Source organism: Camelus ferus, chromosome 21, assembly GCF_009834535.1.
Source record: "Camelus ferus isolate YT-003-E chromosome 21, BCGSAC_Cfer_1.0, whole genome shotgun sequence".
Lineage (NCBI taxonomy): Eukaryota > Metazoa > Chordata > Mammalia > Artiodactyla > Camelidae > Camelus > Camelus ferus.
The window spans coordinates 14,940,598-14,965,199 of record NC_045716.1 but is presented as its reverse complement, the minus strand read 5'-3'; the positions used below and the strand labels follow the sequence as shown (position 1 = coordinate 14,965,199).

At 47.3% G+C, this 24,602-nt stretch overlaps 1 protein-coding gene across 2 annotated transcripts in view; it reads right to left on the bottom strand.

Moving 5' to 3' along the window:
- Positions 1-458: 458 nt before the first annotated feature.
- Positions 459-24,602, bottom strand: part of RXRG (retinoid X receptor gamma) — a 41,916-nt gene continuing 17,772 nt past the window's right edge. The window contains exons 1-9 of one of the 2 annotated variants that reach the window (XM_006175934.3): positions 23,339-23,562; positions 17,754-17,898; positions 15,086-15,265; positions 9,674-9,834; positions 9,428-9,557; positions 8,211-8,343; positions 6,918-7,009; positions 5,494-5,599; positions 459-948 (exon numbers count right to left, since the gene is read on the bottom strand). In XM_006175934.3, coding sequence (XP_006175996.1) covers positions 801-948; positions 5,494-5,599; positions 6,918-7,009; positions 8,211-8,343; positions 9,428-9,557; positions 9,674-9,834; positions 15,086-15,265; positions 17,754-17,826 — 1,023 coding nt within the window. In that variant the 5' untranslated portion in view covers positions 17,827-17,898; positions 23,339-23,562 and the 3' untranslated portion in view covers positions 459-800. Of the gene's footprint in view, positions 949-5,493; positions 5,600-6,917; positions 7,010-8,210; positions 8,344-9,427; positions 9,558-9,673; positions 9,835-15,085; positions 15,266-17,753; positions 17,899-23,338; positions 23,563-24,602 lie in introns of those variants that run through there. The other variant, XM_006175933.2, reaches the window with a different exon arrangement.

The window sequence follows — 24,602 nt, the reverse complement described above, 5'->3', positions numbered from 1 at the left end:
AAACAAATTTGGTGCACTCTGGTCTTTTTGCTATTGCCAGTTAATGACAGAAAATCCATTCCTTTGTTACTACCTCCCACCAACTCCTTGGATCCAAGAACTTTCCCCCATCAGGGAACATCTTCTCTTGGTCTTATATACTCCACTGCTCCCAGTCAGGACAAGGTTGTTAGTAATCACTATTCTTAAGAGGAAAAAAGCAAAAAAAAAAAACAAAAACAAAAACAAAAACAGAAAAACCAAGCTGACTCTGAAAAACAATGTTTCTTCTTAATCGCTCCAGGGGCTACCCTGGGGCAAAGCTGGATGTGCCCAGCTTAGACTTGGAGTATCTAACTGTGGGATTTATTGTTGCAGGACCCCAGCCCCAGTGCCCCTTCCCTAACCCCCAGTGCCTTTCCCCCCACATCTGCGATAACTGCCCTGCAGCACAATAACACACCCCGTGCTCCAAGCAATGCCAATAGCATATATATCACTTTATTATTCATTCATTGGCTTTCCATGGCAAGTGAAAAAATAATTTAAACCAATTATATGTACAGAGGCTTGGTTAGTTTTCCCAAGGACTTCCAGAAAGATCCCTATCCCCTTAAATAGCAAAGAAAGTTTACCTTTAACATCCATACAAAACTCCACCTATAAAAGTCGCATGTGTAGAAAGATTTCTTTATTAGAAGCATCACGTTTTGGGAACAGGAAGGGGTCAGGGTGGGAGGGTGGAGGAACGTGTGCAGGGCGGGGGTCCACACACACCTGCCCGGGCTAGTCCTGCGTGGGGAGGCTGTCGCTGGCGGGGCTCAGGTGATCTGCAGCGGGGTCTCCAACATCTCCATGAGGAAAGTGTCAATGGGCGTGTCCCCGATGAGCTTGAAGAAGAAAAGGTGCTCCAGGCATTTCAAGCCGATGGAGCGCAGGGCTGGGAGGCGCAGCAGCAGTTTGGCAAACCTGCGGGGAAGCCAGGAGACATTAGGACCTGGGGATGTGCATGCATGGGGCAGCTGCCAGCAGGAGGCAGCTCTTCTGGGCTCCTTGATTAGAAGAGCCTGGAAGGGGACACTAAGGCAGCTGGAGAATCCCTAATCCTGGGGAGCGTCAGAAATAGAGTTCTTGTTAAGCCTCTTAAAGGTGGAAGTTGGACCTGTGACCTCTTGAGAAGCTCTTGAATTCTGTGGCCATGCCCCAGAATGGCCCTCAATACCCCCACTCATGGTGGTTGAGAGGAAGAGCTAGCCTGCTTCTGTGGACGCACATCTCCAGCCCTAACGAGCCGGTGTTCCTTACGTCCTCTGTGCCCGAGGGTTCCTGTGAAAACTTGCGGCAGCACTTAGAGCAGAGCATGGCAGAGCGAAGGGCAGGAGCTGTGGCAGCCCTCACGCTTGGATGACCACATGTGTGCACCTGCCACGCGCCCCCCCCCCCAGGCACTGCAGAAGGTTCTGGGGCCCAGGTGAGCCCTTTCCCTCAGGATAGGCAGTTCCTACCTCCTCACCAGACCCCCCCCCCCCGTTCCTCACAGCACACTAACTGGTAAGCAATGTGCCCTCAGTCTGCCTCATTTACCAGATTTTGTTCCCAATCTATGACCACTTTATACATCACTTCTTAGTCTGTGTTTATCTTTAAATTAGGGAGAGAGAGAAAGAAAAAAAAAAATAGTAGACTCTGCCCCTGAGGGGCCCGTGGTCTGTTTGGGGAGATCATATACACAGAGATGCACACACACACACTCACACATGTGCACGCGTGCACACCCTCCCCACTCTCACACATGCACATGCACACGCACACATTCACTCACACTCATACACCCTTGCACACACTCACATTCTCCTCTGCTCTCACCTGCCCTCACACACTAGTACACACACTCACACACTCTCTCTTCTGTAATGAAGGACCTCAGCTGTGAGGCTCACCAAAGGGAGAGACCCTAGTGTGTGAAGGACTCGAGCCTCACACCTGCAAGGTCCTTTCCAGGTCCCTCAGTCTGCCACACTGCCCACCTGCCTCTGTGGTCCCTCTTCGGCTCTCATAATCCTTTGTGCCAGTGAAGCATATGTTTAATGTTATTAATCAGGATGACTGGAAATCAAATAACTCTACTCACAACTTCCAGTAAAAAGGACAAGAGCTGAAACCACGTTGGTCGCTATGGCTTGAAATCAGCAGTTCCCGGTGGGACTGGCTCTTCACTGGACGTCATGCCATCATTTCATGCAACGTTTTCAAATGGGAATTTTAATACTCCTTGAAAATGCGTATCTGTCTACATTAGAGCCACATGAAGTTTTAAGGAAATGTGGGAACATAAGAAAAATAAAGTCGTGCCATCTAAAAGAGTTGGAATTACTTCCCTACGTGGAAACTTTAACGGTCTAGACCAAGGCCAACACAAACCTTCAAAAATGTTGGATTACTCAGCCTCTGAGTGCATTTGACCAGTATCCCTGTGCAGCGAGAGGCTGTCAGATCAAGGATAAGGAGGCTGAGTGCCTAGTCGTGGCTCTGCCAAGAACCAGTTTTATGGAATTAGGCAAAGGAGTTGAGTGTTCTGTAAAGTGTGAAGTTGGGCTGAGAGTAGCTCTGAAAGTGGATTTTTTTTTTTTTTACTCTAAATGCCAAAGTTTGACAATGTGTGAAGTGCTAACCACACTGTAACACTGCTCTCTTTGCTGTCTGTCCCGGGTTTAGGAGCTGAGATCAGGGCAGTGGAAATAAACACGCCTGCTAATGGCCACAGTCCCGGGGCAGCCGTCACGTTCCTGGCTCACATGTTGGCAGCAAGGGGGACTCACAGCCTTTGAAGGCACCTGCTCCGCGAAAGAGAGAATATATTCCTGTGAGCTCTGTCCCCCACCTGGGTTTCTTTTTAATTGAAGTATGGTCAGTGTACAATGTTGTGTCAATTTCTGGTGTACAGCATAATAGTTCAGCCATACATACACGTACATATATTCCTTTTCATATTATTTTTCACCATAAGTTACTACAAGATATTGAATATACTTCCCTGTGCTGTACAGTATGAACTTGTTGTTCATCTATTTTATATACAGTAGTTAATATCTGCAAATCTTGAACTCCCAATTTATCCCTTCCCACCCCTCCCCCCACCCTCCTGCCTGGGTTTTGAGCTCTCCTTTGCGGCTAGACGAAGCAGAACGCCTCGCCCCTGGGAGGTGCACTTCTGGAAAGTCTCCACGGAGTGGCAGCCCTCCACCACCGAGAAAGAGAAAACCACCTTCACGGGCTGTGCTGGGAACCCCTTACCACTTTCTGCAAACCAGAGGTGACCAGCCTTCAGCACGCTTGCCCACCTGGTGGAGTCATGTGACATCCCCAGTGGACCTACTCGGCCTCGGGGGCTCACCCTCCGTCCAGGCAGTGCTGGACGCGCCCAAGGGACATGCGCGGGGCCCGGCTTCTGCACCTCCTCCCTGAACCCCCAGGCCCTGCCCTAGTGTTGGCATCTCCCCCTGGTGCCTGGAGGCAGCCGAGGCACCCCCTGGCAGTTTCCTTCCTAAGAAATCAGCTAGTTCCACGGTTTTTAAAGTGATTCTCATTAGAAACCATCTAAATGTCAACCCCGGGGCTGTGACTAGATACATTAGGAAGCATCCGCCCAATACAAAAGCATCAAAATCAATAATTCTCTACTTTTCAGTATCTGATAAAATGCCTAAAATAGCTAACGGAGGAAATACACTAAACTGTATGATTTCCTATCTAAACACACATTTCTATGTATGCATTCATTGATGCGCAAAGCTACTAGAGAGAAATATACCCTCAAAACTTCGGTCAATTTTTTTACCTGCTTTATTTTTTTGAATTTTTTTTAAATTTCCTACTGAAGTATGCTTTGCTTTTAAAATAAGGAAAAAGAGAGTTTTGTTTGTTAAAAGAGATAAACAGCACTACCCAGAGCTACTTTCCACCCAGGGAAAGGATGGCCCTTCTTAGTCCTGATGCCCTGCACACACTACTGCGCACAAGAAAACGTGTGGTGCTGCCTTGCGGCTGGGAGATTTCGTACAGTTCATCCAGCACAGGGTTTCCAGGCATCGCCCACTGGACAGAGGCTGAGCGATGCTGGCAGCCAGGCCCTACTGTAGAGGTAGGAGAGACTGCCAGGGGTCCACCAAAATCCCATCTCCCCTTCTTCCTCGGCATCCAGCTGCATACACTTCCCAGTTGCGGCTGGCTGGGCCATGTGACCGAGTCTTAGCCAATGGCAGTGAGTAAAGGAAAGGGGGGTGCTTTCCAGGTCCAGGGGTTGCCCACCTGGCCTCACCTCTGTGCTCCTCCCCGTCTACCCCCTCCACCATCAGGAGGCAGAACACAATGCGTCTCGGGACACGGTGGAGCCCCAAGAAGGAAGGAGCCTGGGTCCCTGAGTGATGGTGTGGAAGAAAGTCAACACTCTAGACTGATTACCCACCCAGGACTGATTTGTGAGCAAGAAATAAACCCGTGTTCAGCTACCGACGTTTGAGAGGTCTGCTGTCACAGCCTGCTCGCTCTCCCACCCAAGGCCTGCATGTTTACCCTCCCACAGGGCCGGGACCCACTTTCCCCGATGCCTTCATCGCCTCTGATGAAAAACAGAGCTCAGCCTGCTCTGGACAGCTGATAGACAGCGGCTTATGATCCAGGACAAATGGGTTAATGGAAATGAGACTTCACAGAGGAATAAAAGCCATCCGTGAGAACTGGGAACATATACAATGAATTCTAAAAAACAAACCAATGTCTTTAAAGCAGTTTTTTCAAGCTTCATTTTCAGGTTTCTGTGAGATCTGAGGGTCACCTTCTCTCTTTTTAACTAGAATTAGCAGAGGACGAAAGCATTTCTTTAGCTCTGCTTTGGGGGAAACATTTGAGGAAAGCATTTTCTTAATGACTCCAGAATACTGGTAAAGGGCCTCAGAGATCCTCTGACCAATGTCTTCCTTTGCAGCGAAGGAGCCCTGACCCAGTGCCTTGCCCCAGGCTACACAGATGGCACCCTCGGGGCCAGCGGTCACCCCTCTCAGCTACCAAAGCCTGTACCTTCTACCACAGGGGGACTTCCCTGGGGCCAAAGCAGAGAGCAGTGCAGTCCCCCTGGAAAGCACAAGCTCTCTGAAATCAAACAAACTTGGGTTCACACCTCGCCCCGCCATGCACCGGCTCTGTGACCCTGGGCCAGTTCCTTGACCTTTCTGAGCCAAGGTGCCTTTTTAAAATCAGAGATAATGATTCCTATAGTCGTTCGTTCATTTGCATATTCATTCAACCTTTCAAGGTGTGTAGTGTGTGTCGAGCACTGCATTAGGCTCTGATGCTGGAATGCTGAAGAGCGGGTGAGCAAGAGAGACCAGACCTCTTGGAGCCAATGTTTTATTGGCTTTGATCTTGTGAAAAAATCTGGACAGTGCCTGCTGCACGTCACCATCCACCAGTGGCGAATAAGAAGGGTTGCCATGGTCATTACCAGCAAGCCCTCACCTGCCTGGCTGTTCCGGGTACTTCTGCTTGGTGTACGCCTCGAGGGTGGCGTAAACTTTCTCTCGCAGAGTCTCTACCTCGGAGGGGTTGGACAGACCCTTGGCATCTGAAAAAGATGACGATTTTAACCACTGGTTACACACCTCTGCTGGACACCCCACTACAAAGGCTGTCCCCATTCACTACACAGGCCACCTCCCATGGAGTGACCAGAGACACGCTGGATGGGGGACAATTGTGAAAAACACAAAGCTGGTTCTTTGTGCCCCAGCTCTCCTTTCTGTACCCCATCTATCCAATAAACTCTTGGGGCAAAAATACCCACCACTGACTCCAGGGAGGGGAGTTTTATTCTACTGAGTGCTTACCAAGTGCTAAGCATGGACTGAGTGAAGGGATGGGGGTACAAAACCCTGACAGGCCCACGTCCTACATCAACTATCTGACCACCTAATTCAGGAGATGGAGCGCGTGCATAAATCACCATGTAATTCTGAAAGCTTCTCTTTCTTAACCCCCAGCAGCATCTGACGTGGCAGATCACTTCCTCTTTCTTAAATTGCTTTCTCTTCCCTGGGCCCCCAGGACCCCACTCTCTCGTTCTTCCCTGTCTCACTCACTTTCTTTGCAACATCTAAATGTCGCCAGTGCCCCAGGGCTCAGCCCTCAGCCCTGTTCTCCGCTCTGCCTCAGGTGTGCCCCCCTGATGAGTGCATACCAGTCTCAGAGCCCGGCATGCCAGGTCTAGGCTGACGGCTCTCAAACGTACGTCTCAGGTCCTCTTCTCTGAACTCCAGACTCATGTAAACAATTGCTTCTTGGACAGCTACCCAGATCTGAATGTCTGGGTAAAGACATTCATTCAGCTGCATACAGTCCCCAGTCCCCTTTGCAGCTGGCTGGGCCGCTTGATTGAGACTTGGCCAATGGCAGTGAGTAAAAGGAGGAGGACCCATTCCAGGTCTAGGTGTTTCCGACCCACCCACCCTTAGGAGCCCCATTTCAGTCCATGAAAAATCTGCTTTTCCAACTGCTCAGGAAAACAAAAAAAATCCTAAGAATTATATTTAATACCTCTCTTTGTTTCACACCTTATATGCAATTCATCAGCAAATCCCACTGGCTTTGCCTAAAAATACATTCAGAACCCGACCATGTTTTAACACCTCCTTTACTACTACCCCAGGCCTCTGTCCTCGCCTGTCTTCCCCACACGCCCCTCAGCATGCGCACTCCTAGTCCACCCGACACACTTTTTTCAAGACGGCTGGAGGAGCACAGGCCATGAAGAGTCGGCGCTCTGCCCTCCCCAAGGGCAGGTTTCCTGGCCCTGCCTTCTCTGTCCTCAGCCGAGCTAGGGGACCACAAGACATCAGCGCACTGGGGGCCTGACCACGGAGAAGGGCTACGCACTACGCAGTCACCTGGGTTAAACAGCACGATGGCTCGCAGGCACCCCAGCTCCGACTTATCCATCTGCATGTCTTTCATCTTGGAGACCAGCTCGGTGAGGACTCTGTTCGCAGGAAACGATGGCAGGTGATGAGAAGATCATGAGTACCAGGCCAAGGGCTGATAAAATGGATGCAACCCGTACTTATTATACACCCACCCCATTTTCTAGATGATGTGCCAGGTGCTAGGGGCACAAAGATGAGTCAGATGCAGCCCCTGATGTCAAGGAGCTCACGGCCGAATTGAAGGAGGAGACACAGAAGCAACACATAGCAGCAGCCCAAAGCCAATAAGCGGCATGGTGAGGGTCCTGGGGAGCACCAAGGGGAGGGCAGTGAGCTCAGAGAGGGTGCTGCAAAGGCGGCCTAGAGGACTGGGAAACTGGTAGAAATGCAGCCAGCAAAGGCAGGGCGAGGGCTTCGCACGTCCGGAAGAACACAGCGGAGGACGGTGTTCAGTGACTGGGGGGAAATCTCCTGGCACCATCAAGAGGGCTGAGTTCACTGAAGACCACGTTGGTCTCCGTGTGGACATGTTGTGGGCAAAGGCAGGGAAAGAGTAGAGACAGCTTAAGTAGACATGCACTTGGCCCTGGAAGGCCACTTATAATGGTGTTAGAAAGGGACCACGGAGCTCAGGCATTGGACAGAGAGACTGTTTTCAACCTCATCCTTCTTTTTGCCAGTTCTCCACCCTGTCACCCCCAAGGCATTCATCTCTACTCATTCCACTCAGCTCTTTAAATCACCTGGCTTAATTTCCCTTTAGCACCACTGAAGGCACAGAATCCCAGACTGAGGCTGTTGCTGCCTGACGGTGGTAGGTCTTCCCCTGCTGCTGGCCTCCCCCAGGGACCCTGGTGCAGCGTCTAGCAAACCCTTCAGCTCATCTTTCCTGGACTCCTAACATCAGATCCTGCACCCTTCTTCCCATCCTGCCTCCTAGGAAAGGCATTTCAAGCTCCCCTCTTCCACCTTACTGGGTACTGTCAATAATCCAGTCTCTTTCTTGGAAACCCACTGGGATCACAGATTCTTTCGTCTGCCAGTAACTGTTGGCCTGGGGCTCCACCTCTCTATCAACCTTTCTTTTAATCCCTTCTCATTCCCCAGGTTTATGTTTTAGATGCTGAATGGTCTCTGCTTCCAGCCACATACAGCTGTGTGGGCCATCCATCCCCCATCTCAGCATTACCCACAGGGACCTGCCCACACGTGCACACACGTACACACACACAAGCACTGGAGGCAGAAGAGAGCCACCTGTCAAAGATGGAGCCGACCCCAGCGCTGTGGGCACTGCTCCGGTGGACGTGTAAACCCGTGGCCAGAAGGATGCCATCCTGCACAGAAACTGAGCGGTGGGAAAAGGAGGCGATGAGCAATTCATTCCACCCTGCAAGGATAAGAAGGGAGCCTTGAGGGACACCTGACCGCACTCTTGCTTCGTTGATAATCATCCAGGTTCTTATATTATCATGCCTTGGCATAAAAGTAGAACCAGAAATCCAGGGAGGTCAAAAACTAGTTCCGGACAACGCCAAAGTCAGTGAAGAAACAAAGGATAAGACTGAGGTCCTCTGACTTGTGGCTCTGCCCTTCTCCCACCATCTCCCCAGTGCAGCCCAGAATGGCAACTTGAGGACAAACACTCTTTTTCTCCCCAAGTCCATCAACAAATATGGATTGAAGATTTAACAGGTAATAGTCACTATGTTAGCTGCCACGGTGGATAAAACGAGGACACTGTGCAGTCTCTGCCCCCAGGACCTGGCAACCTAGTTTTGTATCTCTGACATTGTCTAGGGGGACCCAGCACTGTATACAGCTTTCTGTCAACACTCAGGGATCACTCATTATCTAACAGGGATGAAATGAGTGGCCTGGCTCCCAAGGCTCAGCCAGTCTTCATGAAATTTCCCTGCTGGCTCAGTGACAAAGAGGAGATTTGGCATATGTCAACTGCACCGTGTCCCAGAAATGGGGAGATTACAGCACAGAGCATCTTAAAATAGGAAGGGACCCCGGAATCCATCTGGTACAAGCCTGAGCAAAAATATTTGGCTTCCCGTGCTTCACCTGTGAAATGGGACTATCTCTATTGTTCCAGTTTCATAACAATAAAGAGACACAGCTTCAGACTGTCCTCAATAAAAATGTTTGAACTGTCTTTGAAAATTAAATGCAAATTATAAAGCCAGGGTAAAATCTGCATGGAAAAAGAATCTTCCTCCTCCATTAACAAATAGCGTTTCATCTGGGAATGAAGGGTTTGGGGAAGGGCCATCCAAATTTGAACCCACAAATAATATAAAAAAGAACAACCTTGCATAGAGTTATCCTGTCACAACAAGGTGCACAGCTTGGACGGGTTACAGACCCAACAGATTGCTTGTTTTACGATCCCAAGTGCTAATTTCAAAGTGGCAGCCCCAGTGCTTGTCCCCAGAAGAAAGGATCCTTCTGTCCTTTTCCTTTACCTGCCCGGAGCAGAATGACCTGGTCCTCCAAGGTGAGGTCAGAGAAGTGGGGGATGCGCTTGGCCCATTCAACGAGCGTGAACAGCTGCTTATCAGCAGCATGGCATATGTTGGTGACAGGGTCATTCGTCTGAAAGGAGAACAAAGGACTCTGAAGGAAAGGCTCTGGGACTCAGACACAACCCCTTCCCCACCTCCAGCCCCATCCAGGAGATGGGAGATAGGGGAAGCCCCAAGACCACATACCGAGTTTTCCGTGTTCATGTCACCGTAGGATTCCGTCTTTGGTTCAACGGCAAGTTCAGCTTCTAGAATCCTCTCCACAGGCATGTCTTCATGGCCACTGCTGGCACACTCTGCCTCACTCTCTGCCCGCTCCCGGCTTCTCTGCCTCTCTTCTTGCACAGCTGGCAGGAACAAGGATGTGCAGCTGTTACCGTAGGCCCAGGACAACTGTGGGAAAGTTAGTTACCTACCTAAGCCTCAGTCTCCTCATCTGTAAAATGGGCATCATCATGGTGATGAATCAGGGACCTTGTATTGTTAACAGATGAAACCAAGAAAGCAGAGCTGTTTGGTTATGCCTGTGCTGAACTATGGGTTTTTTAGTCCATATTCTTTCCAGTTCATTTTGGTGACCACGCTAAGAAGCGTACATTGTAAGCTTGAATAACCTCCAGTTCTGCCCTTTCTTTTAATGACCCACTGTCTCCTTACACTCAGTCTCCCGTATCCTTCCTCCACCTGCTACCTCAAATAAACCGTGAGCATGCAACAGTTAAGTAGCAAGCACATTACTCTAAAAACTCCTTCTGTCAGATCCTATGCATCATCCTTGGCATTCACGTCCCATTAGGTCTGCCCCCAGTGCACCGGCCTGAATGCAGCATCACCTGATCTGACTTGTCAGGGAAGATCTTCGGGGAGCCATGTGAGTATCTAGTCAGTGAAAGGGTGGAGGAATGTCACCTAGATGACATTTCAGAATCAGCAGCCGAATTGGAGGGGTGGGGAAGGGTACATAGGGAAAGGGGTAGGCTGGAATTATCTCAGCCTCCCAAAACTTAGGGTTTCTATCAAAGAACCCCCTGGGTCTATACATTAGGATGTCAGGCAGACCCCCTCCCCAGTTCTGTCCTCTTCATTGGGAGAACAGTCTCTATTGGGTTAGTTCCTATCCTTTCAAAAGCTACAGTTTGCATCTTCTTATTCTCAGTAGCAATAAGCAGAATGCAATATTAAAACATATTTTTTTTTAATCCCAAGGATCAAGGAAATTCTACTCTAAGCAGGTAGCTAAGCCGGAACTCGGGGACAGCTACTCCATCAGCCACTTCAGCCTCCCATCTCCTCTCCCCTCCTCCCCATCGTCCACTCTCCGAGCCACCTCCTACTCTCTGAGGGGATAAGGAGCCACAGAGGCTGCAGAATGAACTGGAACTGGATGCTGGACATCTGGTTTGTCACGCAAGTGATATTATTGATCTCTCAAAGTAGGTCAAAGAAGGGGCTGACAGCAAAAACACGGCTGATGCTCCAAAGTCTCCAACAGAGATACACCAAGAAGCCTCAAGCTGAGAATGATATTCACGGTTGGGGGGAGGGAGGGGAGGAAGAAAGAAGTAAAGGAAGAAAGAGAAGAGAGATTAAAGCAGGGGAGGAAGAAAAAGAAGAAACAGAAGAGAAAGAGAACATAGAAAAGAAAATAGGAGAAGACCAAAAATCATGAGTCAAATAAATCTTTTTCAAACTGGGCATGGCCACTTCCTAGCTAGTTAACATCAGACATATTTCTCAGCCTACCAAGCCTCAGTTTCCCTATATGTAAAGTGCGGATTATAGTACTTAGCTGAGACTGTTTTGTGACACTTAAATGGAATAATTATTTAAAAGGTCAGAAAAGGTAGCATTTTCCCTCCCGTCGGTCTCTCTTTACACTCTCGGGTTCTGCTCTGGTCCTCTCTCTATGCCTCCTTTGATCTCTTCCTTCCTCTTCTTGTTTCTCCTCCTCCCTCACCCTTTCTTTCTGTCCGTTCTATTAGTCTCCACTCACTGACAATATACAGACGCTCTTACGTGTATTTTTATCATCAGTTGGATACACTGGTTAAAGCTGAATGCTTCTCATATTAATTTTTTTTAAGGTAGGTTAATGGGCTTCTATTTGTCTTGATTTGAAAAGATGGGGGAAAGCAAACTAAATTCCTTTTTTGACCCTCGGTCAGTTTCTTCTGCAGATTAGTAACACTCAAAGAAAATAACCTTCAAGCTTCAAAGAAACAACCTTGGCTTCAGGGAATCAGATTCTAATTTCAATTTTGCCACTAATTGAGTGATCCATTGCTATTCACTCCTTTTCGGGTGTGTGTGCCGTAAATCTTACTGTCGTAAAGGAGGAGTCGTGTGTGTTGTTGGAGGAAATCTTCTACGGGGAGGACATTCTGAGCTACTGCTACTACATCCAGCTGGGTACATTCAGGGGATCTACAAGAGGATTAGAACAGAGTTTTACCCCTTAGTCCAATATACATTTATTGTGATGTACTAAAATGGCCAACATTTACGAAGCTCTAGCTCTGTGTGAGAAGTACGCTCAACACTTTACATAGATTGTATTTCATTTAACCTCCATGAGAAACCTCTGAAGTGCTATGAGCCACAGAGAAGTTAGGTAACCCGTCTGAGGTCACAGAGCTGGAAGGTGGTGGATCCAGGCTGGCTGCCCCCCGAGCCGGTCTCTAAGCCCTCTGTACTGCCTCCAAGGCTCTGGGTTCTTTGGACCAATAAACCCAAATGGATGTCTGACACTGCCCACAAATTGCCTCAGAAAGAACCCATCCTTTAACTATCCAAACTACATTAAATGACCAAAAACCATGGAAAGAGACTTCTCCAGGACCTCTGAGGATTGTTTGGTGGCCTGGAAATCAGGAGACCCCAGTCTTACATCAGCTCTGCCTTCAGCTTGCTACTACGTAAGCTTAGGCAAGACCCTGGCCTCTCAGAACCTCTGTTTCTTCTTTCAGGAGATGAATGTGTTACAACAGATAATAGCAAATATCCATTCCAGCCTCATCATTATGTATCCTGGGCCCGGGGAGGCGAATTCTGAGCCCACCCCAATTTTATCTCTTTCTGTCCACCCAACTCCCTCGGAGTCTAAATCCCATTGTATCACTCAGTTATCTGTTCCAGGATTTTATTATTTTTGTCCTCATGAAGGTGTCCAAACTGAGCCCCCAGTTCTGTAAATCAAAGCCAGAGATGATAGTGGTGAAGGAAAGGCTGCCCAGTAACCCTTAAAAAGTGACCCTTCATATTGATACTCACAAAGAGTATCAGTTCTATCCTGGTGAAGAGAAGACACTGTCTACCAGCCGGTTTTTCACATCACATGTGCCCGTCTATGAGATCGTCGACCCCTCTACAGCAAGTATGACATAAGCATAAAGTAGGCACTCCATTCACACTTGAGGAATGAATGACTGCGTGGGTGAATGGATCATCTTTAGGAACTCCTGCATTACTAAAAGTTCTGATTCCAATATTCAGTTGAAATCACTCATCCATTCATTTAACAAGTATTTCTTAAATGTCTACTATGTGCTAGTCACTGGTGATACAGCTGTGGGAGAAGAAAAGGCAGGGAAAATAGCCCTGCCTTCTTGGAAACAGACAATGGATACAATTTAAAAGTATGTCGGACAGTGGTAAGTACTGTGGGAAAGAGAACAGAAAGTATCAGGAGTGGTTGATGCATTTACGACAGAGTCGTCAGGCAAAGCTTTATCAAGTAGTTGAAAATCGAGTAAAGGTATGAAGGAGTAGGAGTGAGCCAAGCAGATACCTGGGAAGAGGGCATTCCAAGCAGATAGAATGGTAAGTGCAAAGGCCCTGAGGTGGGAGCACCCCTGGTGGCCCAGTAAAGAGAATAGGAAGGTTGGAGCAGAAAGACATGGGGCAACCAGACCAAATATGACCTTGAAGTCATAACCAGGATTTTGCCTTTTTCCTGAATAAGAAGGGAAGGCATTGGAGAGTTTTGGTGGAGGAAAGGCTTTACCTGACCCATTTGTTCAAAGACTCACTCTGGTTGCTTTGATAAGGAGAGACTGTAGGAAGACAAAAACAGGAGTCAGGGAGACTTCTCAGGAGGTTATCTGTATTAGTACAAAAGACAATGGTGGCTTGGATTATGGTGATAGCAGTAAAAGTGGTGAGATTTGGAAAGATTCTGGACATATTTTGCGAAAGAAACAAGACTTCTTCACCCACTGAATGTGTATGAAAGAAAAATAGGTGTCCAGTGGTTTTTTGGTCTGAGCAACTGGAAAATGGGCCATTTCCTAAAATGGGGAGGACCGTGTGATGAAAAGGCTGGGAGGACAGGTTTGGGCCTGTTAATTTGAGATTCCTGTTAGATACCAGAGTAAGGGCCCTCCCTGGTTCTGGGGTCTGTCAACGTGAGATTCCATCCTTAATTCTAGAGCTCCTTCGCACCCCGGCAGGAGGAGCAATGTGATGTGAGCTCTGGTCTGGGAGTAAGAAGACCTAGTCTCTGCTCATCACCTACCTTTGGGACCTTGGAAAAATCCACATCACCAGGCAAAGCCTGTCTCCTCAGCTGTAGAATGCTTAGGGTTATTAAATTCTCAAGGGCTACCTCCATCTCAAACATGCTAAGAATCTCACTTTTTCCTTCTTGGTAGCCTTCTTTCTTAGAAAGGGTCAAAAAAACTTTTTCTTCGGTGGTCCTTTCAGCCAGCCTCCCCACTCCTCACAGAAAAGTTCTTCAAGAATAAGGATCCACTTGGGACTGACTAAATGCCCTGTTCCCACTTCCTAGAGAGAGAGGCAGGACCTCCTTACCCCGAAGTCTATTAAGATTCACCATTTACACACTGCACCGGCTTGAGTCCACTAGCTAATTAACTAACCAAGTCCATGTATTTGTGTTATTTAACAGAAAGACTTTTTGATCTTGTAAATGAACAGAAGGCACTTTCAGAATGTTTTTTTTTCCTACAACAACCCAGCTAACTCACACTGTAAATGGAAAGATACAGCATTTTAAAAATGCACAGTGATGATCTCTCTGAATGAGAAGGCTCAGTCTGATTATTGGTAATGCCAATAATCCCAAAAGACTTTGGAATACACCAATTGCAGAGGATTTGTAGCAGACCAAGGTTATAAAAGCCCAGAGAGATTAATCAAACCAGCAGGCTTCCCCGGAGTGAGGATTAGAGGGGAGAAGTTGGCTCAGCCCAGAAGGTCAGTCGGATGCTCCATTGCAGGGCAGCATACCAGGACCCCAAGACCTCAGCTCTGAGACTTGCTGCCTGGCTATTGGAAGAGAAAAGGAGAGGATGCAGATTGGACCATCACCTGAGCTCCAGGAGTGGATAAGTGAACTTGGAGGAGGAAGATGCTCCTGCTCTGTCTGTTCGGGGTACACATTGACCAGGGCAGGGGGCGTTCAGTTGCAGTACTCAAGAAATCATGGTACCTAAAGTCACTCCAGCCTCCCCTTCAAACCTCTTCCCACATAGTCCAGACTAGCAGGACCCTTTCCTACATCCTGCGTTTGTCTCCCACAATTATTTATGTGCAGACTGCTCTCCCTGGAGCGGAGGGAGGGGTAGCGGGGAGTCTCACCTTCCCTCTTCATGCCCATGACAAGGCACTTCTGATAGCGGCAGTACTGGCATCGGTTACGCTGGCGCTTGTCAATGAGGCAGTCTTTATTGTCCCGGCACGTGTAGATGAGGTCTTTCCTTATGGTTCTCTTGAAGAACCCTTTGCAGCCTTCACAACTGTACACACCATAGTGCTTCCCTGCTCACAAGGAAGAGAGCCCCGTAAGTCATCCTTGTGTTTATTTGGCTCTTTCATTCAAAAGGACCCCTTGGCTCTCCCCCCAGGGGAAACTGGCCCATCACCTAGGCAATGGGAACAAAAGCAAAGAACAACCAGCAGAGAACGCAGAACCAAACTGAGGCCGAGTAAATATGCCTTTCTTTGTGCCTTGCCTCTGGAAGTGATTCTCTGGAATCACTCATTCCAGAAAGCATTATTAGAAAAGTCCTAAAAAAAAGAACATAAATACAAAACAGAAACAGACTCATAGACATAGAATACTAACTTGTGGTTGCCAAGGGGGACGGGGGTGGGAAGGGACAGACTGGGAGTTCAAACTTTGTAGCATACTGACAGGCATATGCAGAATAGATAAACAAGACTATACTGCATAGCACAGGGAAATATATACAAGATCTTGTGGTAGCTCACAGTGAAAAAAATGTGACAACGAATATATGTATGTTCATGTATAACTGAAAAATTGTGCTCTACACTGGAATTTGACACAACATTGTAAAATGACTGTAACTCAATAAAAAAATGTTTAAAAAAAAAAAAGTCCTGACCTAAGATTTTGCTTATATTTACTTTATTGGGGTAACTCTTGTGTTTAGTTAAGCAAAATGTCCTACCTCCAATCAAGATATTAGTATATATAATAAATAAAAATATTTATGCCTGTTACGTATTCTCCAGCAGGAAATGAATGTCAGCTTCACTAATATTTCCCCATAATTGAAGCCGAAGGACGTAGGAATCTCACTTACAAGTATTATCCTCCACCATAAACTATGAATAGGAACCTGTAAATTTTTTAAATGCTGTTGCCTATTGGAGAAATGAATTGGTATATGATCTTTATGGCGTGATATGACATGTAATCTTGAATGTGACATAAAGATCTGATGGAAGGGGCTTTTGCTTGATCCAGAATAATCTGTTAAATGTTTCATTGCCCTTATCACCTGTTCCACACATCCAGTTTTCAATGACCCCAGCCAGGGATGGCTGACTTGTGTCAGGAGAGTCGCCATACCCATGCCCACACAGGTACCAACACTCAATCACCACACTTCTTCTAAGTGGAAGTCTTCTCAATACTACACACCAGGCAGCTACGCTCAACTGATTGGAATTGTGGGACTTGAAAAATAGTGAAGCAGGTCATTCAAAACATATTTATGTCCGATTCTTGAGTGTAACATGTGATGTTCTTTAGCTATAGACCTGACACGACTTCCTGATTTGGTATCAGCCTAAATGATATCAAAGTGAATTTGAAGTCCCTGTGAACTAGCCAATGTAAATATCTGTACCCAAGGTGCTTACATTTCAGAGGAAGTCACCATAAGATGGCTTGGTGGCCAGAGACAGCCTCCTGGTGAACTTAGTCAGCACCTAATCAGTTGAGTATACCAATTTACTAAACTCCCAGCAATACTAAACACAGGATTTTATGCTAGGCCCAAAGAACCTAATGCTCTCAGATCTGAAATATTTGTCTTTAAGAAATATGGGACCAATTTGTCATTCCCATGGCTCTTCCATATATGAATGAATACCCCGAATTTCAAGTAACCCATAGCAGAGAAAACTCTCTTTCAGGGTGTGGTTGGAATTCTGCTGCTATGGCAACGGCCAAGTCTGCATGATTTGGAAACAACTTTCTGAGGACAAGCAAACATCCGTTATGTAGCTAAGTAAGTTCCAGGCACCAGGAACTTTTAATGGAGTGACATTTTGCAGTGGCTTTGGTGACAATAAGAGAAGAGCTATAGAAAAGAATCTTCCTCATCTTATTCATCAAATCAGGGATTAGCCTGTCATCAAAATTGCTGAGATGAGGAGTTAGTTAGAGGCAGGAATGATGGAGAGGTAGGGAAAAAGTCAGGAAAGAAAAAACTTTGGCAAAAAATGGAAGAGGGTCAAAAAATATGAAATCAGGGAAAATGCATTTATTTCCACCCATGGAAACATGTTAAAAACCTGTAATGTTGTAGAAGGAAAAATGCTAAAATATCAAAGGGTTTATCTTTGTTGGGGATATCGGAGATAATTTTTTTAGTTTTCATTGGCCCTTTTCTAGTTTTCCCACATTTCCCACATTGAGATATTATTTTTAATTATAATAAATATTTTTTTTAACTTCAAGAGACTCTAGCTTGAGACACTTGCTCATCACAACAGCTGCTCTATCCCAGTTACACATGCAACACAGTAACGCCAGAAGGAGGCTTCTGAAATGTTGCCTATAAATCTCATCCCCCCAAACGAAGTCATGCTTTCAGTTGATCAAAACTACAGTGACAGAAATTCACAGCCTGGGCCCCAAGCTGGACCATTGTGAAGGACCCCTTTTTCTTTCATTGGGTACAAAGTAGCCAGGTGGGCCATGGCACAGGTGACTTCTCTGGGACCCCTGTTGCATGGGTCACTTGGGAGGGCCGTCTGCTTCTGCACGTACCTGAGGATCTGTCCCCACAGATGGCACAGATGTGTTTGACCAGAGAGCCAGGGCTAGTGGACGGGTAGCTCATGTTTCCGATGCCGGGAAGCCCCGGTAAGGGCTTGATGTCCTCAGAAATGCTGACACTGTTGACCACATTTAGCTACAAGAGGGAAAACACAGTAACACACAGAGCCAGGGTAAGCTCGGTCCCCCCAGGCAGAAAGCAACAAGACCATCCTTGAGAAAGAAAAAAAAAAAAGAGGCTCTATTTCAAGAAGTAGTTTTCAAGCACAGAATATCTACAATTGCCTAGGAGGGATGTGAATTTAAGGGAGAAAAATAGTAACAGAGAGGAACTAAATCATTTCTAAATGCCAAAACCGAAACCAAAAATCACAACACATCTCCATCAGAGCGCTCCGCTTTTACTCATTTGATGCATATGTTTTACTTGAGCTAGAAATCTACATTGCACAGCACACTTAGGACAAGTCCATTGTGCACTTTTAAATTTTTTATTAACAACTTACTCCCTACTCAGCAGGGCTTCAAGAGGAGCTATATGACCCTCAGGCGAAAGACTTAGACTCCGGAGAGAACCAAGCAAAATATGCAAATCCATTAGTTTAGCGAATCAGCAAACAGACATTCACCAAGCGCTCAACATGCCAGGCACCGTGCCAGGTTCCAGGGGACAAAGGTAAATAAATTGAACACCCTTAGGGACTTTACAGTAAAATGGAAGAGAAGATGTATGTAGTGGTCATCTCAATAAACCTACTGAAGATGCTAAGCCAAATGCCCAAATCATTGCAGTAGCACCAAAAATTAGGTTAAAGCCCCAGGTGATATTTTTGAACTTGTCTGTAAGGAATAAATTTTCTCCCCACGAAAATCCCTGGAGCCAGAGACTGTCCGCCTTGTCTTTCTGGTGCCTGGTGTGACCCTGGCACGGGATAGGGAGCTGGTAGACTTGAATGGCTCCATAAAGGAACATTGCGTGGATTGCTTTCCTCGCCCCTTATCACAGGTTAACATTAGCTCTTCATCTCGTCTCCCTCCACGTCTCCCAGTGCTCTTGGGGAGATTACAGAGAAGCCACTGCTGTGTGTTTTGTATTAATGAAAAAACAGTTAAAGAAATATGAGCTGGTCATCCAGTCAGCAGCATTTCTGGACTCATGGCTACAGGTCAACATTCTGGGCTGTGAAGGGAGATAAAGAACCTAGATCTGTCTCTCATTCCTCAAAAATGCACGATCTCACTGAGGAGTCAGAACGTGCACAAAAACTAAGAACACATCCAAGTAATTCAGACAAAGGTGGTGCTGAGCAGGTGTGTGTTTAAGTGCCCAGTAGAGGCACCTGGTGAATACCCAGAGGTTTAAGGGGAGGTCCAGGGACTTCTGCGTGGTCTACGTGAATTTTGAATCAGACTGCCTAACTGAAGTGACTGTTAATTCCCCAACTGATCCAAGGGTAGGATTTTCTTCTCTATTCAAGGCCTTTGGGACAGAAGGCATGATCAATAAAACATAAAATACAACAGAGCCTGGCTTAGGTTCCTTCTAAATTGACTAGCTTTTCAATTCACTAAGCAAATATTTATTGAGCACAGGAGGAGGGCAGAGGCTCTGGGTTAAATGCTGTGAGGGATGCAAAAAAGAGAAGACAGCTTTCAGGGCCTTGCTTTGAAATCAAAATCACCAGGAACTTTTAAAAATTAATTAGGATGAGGGATGAAAACACGTATGTGATGGGAGAGTGCTCCCTCCTCTTCCTCCTCCTCCTGCTCCCTCCTTTTTATAAAAGGCTAAGGCAAGACATCTGGATCTTAGAGTCAGTGTTTAGTTTTGTTTCGGTGGAACACAGTGGTTCTCAACCCCGAATGTATACCTGGGAGCTTTGGGAAAAAATTAATTCCAGGGCCCCACACCCAGAAATGGTCTGAGGTTCCACTGGTACTGGTATTTCCTTATGCTTACCAGGTAATGCTAATGGCAACCAGGATTAAGAATCAAGTGGAATAAACCAGACAAAGACAAATACTGCATGATATCACTTATAGGTGGAATCTAAAAAATACAACAAACTGGTGACTATAACGAAAAAGAAGCAGACTCGCAGATACAGGGATCAAACTAGTGGTTGCCATCAGGGAGGGGTGGAGGGGCAATACAGGGGTGGGAGAGGGGAAGTATAAACTATTGGGTGTAAGACACACTCAAGGATGTATTTACAACACGGGAAATACAGTCAATATTTTATAATAACTGTAAATGAACCGAACCTTTAAAATTTTATAAAAAATTAAAAAATAGAAAGAGGAAGGAAGGAAAGAAAGGAAGGAAAGAAGGAAGAAGAAAGAAAGAAAGAAAGAAAGAGAAAGAAAGAAAGAAAGAAAGAAAGAAAGAAAGAAAGAAAGAAAGAAAGAAAGAAAGAAAGAAAGAAAGAAAGAAAGAAAGAATGAATCACTGGTAATAGAAAGAATTGAATAGTGGAGAAAACATGTTTTGGTGTCACACGGGCCTGCCACTGACACCCAGTCTACCCTTATTGGCTGCATGACCTCAAAGAAGTTACTAATCTTCCTTGACCTTTGGTGCCCTTGTCTGTAAAATGAACATAGTAATACATAACTTACAGAGTCACTGGGAGGATTAGATGAGATAATGATGTAAAATGCCTGTCACAATGCCTGGCACACAGGAGGTGTTCCTTAAATTGTAGCAATTATCATTCCAATAAAATCCCATTAATTCAGATTTTGAATGTTTACTCTGAGCCAACATCGTCCTAGGTGAAAGGAATTCTGAGTGTCTCAAGGAAACCAGTATTATTAGCACATAGATGCACCCCATGAAATGGAAGCATTTTAGATGAGATGACCCCAAAGAAAGAGCCCTGTAGCTGACCATGACTCTGTCCTCAAATCCTCAGACGGATGAGAAGGTCATGGGAGCGGGGAGGAGGGCACCAACACCTGGGGCTCAGGAGGCCCTCACCCACCTTCCCCTCCCATTCCCATCTCTAGCGGGACCAGCTCCGCCAGCTCCAGCCTGCAGCGATCACAGCACAGCCATTATTGTTATCACCACTCTTGGCGCTACCATCCAAGGAAAGTTTGCTCAGCACTAAATAACTTTCAGTCCTCATGACAACCCTATGAGATTTTCCTGTTTTTCAAATGAGAAAACTGAGCCTTAAGATGGTTTATTCATCTGTTCTTTTCAGAAATCCTACTGGAGTACAAAAAGGAAGAAGACGCAGGCACTGCTTCAGGAAACTTGCGGGACTGGGGACCAGGCAGCTAATGGGTTTGAGCTCTGGTGGCCACCTTCCATCTCATCTGCCATTGCTCTGATGTTAAAAGCCAGCTGGATTAGTTTAGAAAAGAAAGATCACAAGCAAATGAGATTAAGGAAGACATCCTGAAGGAGGTGGCATCTGATCTGGGACCTGACAGCCTTCCAAAATGGGTAGGATTTGGGTGGGCCAGTGATGGGCAAACTATTTTGACAACAAAGCCCTAGATGGAAACCCAGGTATTTGTGTCCAGTGAATGGATGGGAGACAAGGCTTGGAGGTGGGCTGTGACCAAGCCTGAGGATTAACTGCCTGCCTAAAGAGAGTGGATTTAATCTGAGAGGCAACGAGGAGCTATGAGGTTTTGAGCAGAGGACTAGTGCCCTCGAACTATGAAGCAGCAGCACGTGGAAAGACGAGAGGAGAGAGACACCCAAAGCTGCTGCACCTGCAGCAGACACCAGGTTAGGTGCCTTCGAGATCTAACAGGCGGGAGCTGGCACCTGGATCCCAGGTCATCATTCCTCCTTCCCTACTCTGTCTGTCTCGTGTGGCCAGAGCCCCCCAGATCTCCTTGGCCCCTGGTTACTTCCTGCCCCACCTCACTGGCCATGAGCCCCCTGGAGGAGCTACCCTGCTTCTGGTCGCTCTCTCCCAGCAGCCCCTCTCCAATACCCTCCTCTCGCTGCGTCTGGATGGCGATGAGAGGCAGTGGCTGAGATAGGTGGGTTGACGCTCTTCTCCGTCAGCCTCTTGGCTGGCTTGGGGTTTGTGTGGACTCAGAGCAATGGTGGGATGAGACAGAAGGCGGCCACCAGAGCTCAAACCCATTAGCTGCCTGGTCCCCAGTCCCGCAGCCCCAGCTGTCTTGTTCCATTAGGAGCAGCTCTGCTGAAGTGAGCACTTTAGAGCTGGGATTTACCAGGCGGCTGGCTGCTCCTGAGAACAGGAGAGAAACACACTTGGCTGGCCTGTCTTCCATCTGCAGACTCTCAGCCAAGGACCGAATGCATCCTGGATGCCCCGGAGCCATCACGGAACATCAGGTCCCACATTTCTGAGCTGCTTTCAGCCCAAATTATTCCACTCAAGGCAGATATGTGGCGGACCGGCCAGGCTGCAGGCAGGCGCCCCTCTTCCAGGGACTGGATTCCTTCAAGTGGCATTTCTTTAATCTAATGAGGGTCTTTGTCGTGAAAAGCACAGAGTCTGGTCTTCCCACTTCCTCGCTGTGTGATCTCCACCAGGTGACTTCACTTAGCAACTCCGTTTTCTCGTCCACAGACTAGAGCAGTGGTTTTCAAGCTCAGAGCGTGTGTGTGGCAGGAGGCGGGGAGGCTGAGTAAGAAGGCGCCATATCTCCTGCCTTTGGTTCACCAGACCTGCTTTTACTCGACATATATTAGGCTTCCAAACATGCTTTCACTGGAAGAAAAGGCTTCATGGCTTTTTTAAACCATTAAACAAGATGACCTATAAGGGCTGTTCTAGCACTAACATTTGCAATTTTTATCATCAGAGTATTCTCTATAAAATGCAAACATCTGAAAGGATAACCATTCCATTATCAATTATCACTTGGGCGGGAATTATAAGGGACAGAACCCGGGTCAGGCAGCAGGGTAGGGAGAGACCAGCGAACAGACATCACACAAAAATGCAGCATGACACACACTCAGGAAAATGTGATCTAGACCATTCTGTCTGAAAACTGCATAAGTACTTTCCAATTATACATTTGGTGCTTCTGGAAAGTGCTCCCTCCACTTAGGTACTCCCCAGGGCAGGGACTAAGTCTTCCACATGTTTTAAATCTCCAGTGCTTAGTTCAATGAATGCGGTTGAAATGAACTTCTCTAGACCCTTTCAGCAACAAAGTACACACACCTGAACCAATGACCATCTAGGTGCATAACACATCATCTAGGCGTGAGAATGATTCGACCACTTCACCACCACAGAGCATCTCAAGCACTTAAGAAGTGATTTTTCAAATCCACATCTCCTTGGATATTCATGAAAATCGCTGTAGGGTCATCAGGGCAGAATGCATTACCCCACAACAGAGAAGAAGGAACAGAGATAAATAAAAGTTACAGTGGTTTGCAAAAGGTGACACCGTCCCTTGCTTCCGGAGTATTGGTTCAGTCCTCTTTACTCCCCTAGATTGAAAATCCAACAAAAGCCAAAAGAGAAGCTCAAACCCCGGAAAGACAGAGCACGAACTAGGACACCCCGCCAGCCGCTCCCCCACTGGGCGCCTCCCTCCTCCCCTGGCCCGCAGACCGCACTCACCCCAGACCCAGGTCACGGAAGGAGCATGTTTCCCGTACAAATCCCACTCAGACCCAATCCTGGGCAAGAAAGGCAGGATGCACAGGAATAGTCAGCCCAGAGTGTCCAGAGTCCAGCTCACTGTGGCTAACACTGAAGGCACTAGATGTCCTGTGTCATCTAGTTAATTGGGCAAAGTGTCACGGCCGTGTCGTTCCAGAGCCCAAGCCCGCAACGCTGCTCGGTGTCTGGGCTTCACCAGCACTTGGCAAGCCTAATATAGCTCCCAAAGCCAAACTTGGCCTCTGCACACAGCCCAGTTGGCCAGGACCAGAGCTTTCAGCTGACCTTTCAACCCCAATCCCTCTGTACAGACATAGGGTCCAGGAATAGCGGCCCGGCCACTCACACGGCTATGAAGCTGAATTTTTATTGGCCAGGCTTGGCTCAATCAGATCGGAGTGTGGTTGCTAAAAGCAGCCTCGGAGGGCCAGTGCCCTTGCCCCCACCCCACCCACAAGCCCTGTCACTGTCTATCACCTCACCCTGTTTTATTTCTTCATGGATACACTGATTGCCGTTTGAAACTATCTCGTTGGTTCGTTTGCATTTTGCCTGTCCTGTGTGCTACAGAGTGATCTCCAGGAGAGTAAAGACTTATTCAGTGCATATCCCCAGACCCTAGGGCAGTGTCAAACAGTCTGCTACGGAGTAGGTCCTGCTAAGTCATTATTTGAGTGAATGTGAATGCCCTTTGCAAAATTTTACTTTCGTCCCAGAACTTCGACCTCTCTTTCAGTCTGTGTTAGCTTTGACCTGCCTGCCTGGCATCCATTCACCTGAAAGAAAATGAACAAAACAAATCTCTTCGGGGTCCCACATTCTGAAGGGTAGCGTATTGCCAGCTCTGCTGATGACGGTGGGTGAGAGTGGTGTAAACACTTGCCCCTCCCCACCACTGTCCGCGCCCCACTCCTCTGAGCGGTTGACACCCGCATGGAACACGTGACTGGGAAGTCCACAGGTCCCGTTCTGTACCCCTTCGGTTCAGAACATTGCAGTTCATCGGCAAGGTGTCCCGCGTCCCCCACGAGACTCCGGAGGAGCATCGATGACTCCTCTTTTACTCCTTGGCAACCAACAAGAAGATCTCATGGGGATGTCGGGAGACTTGGGGTCTAACCCTGGCTCTGGTGTGACTAGTTTATGAGATTGGACACAGCACCTGAGCCCACTGAGCCTACCCACTTGGGCAGAATTAGTGGGTCTCAGCTGGGCAAGTTTT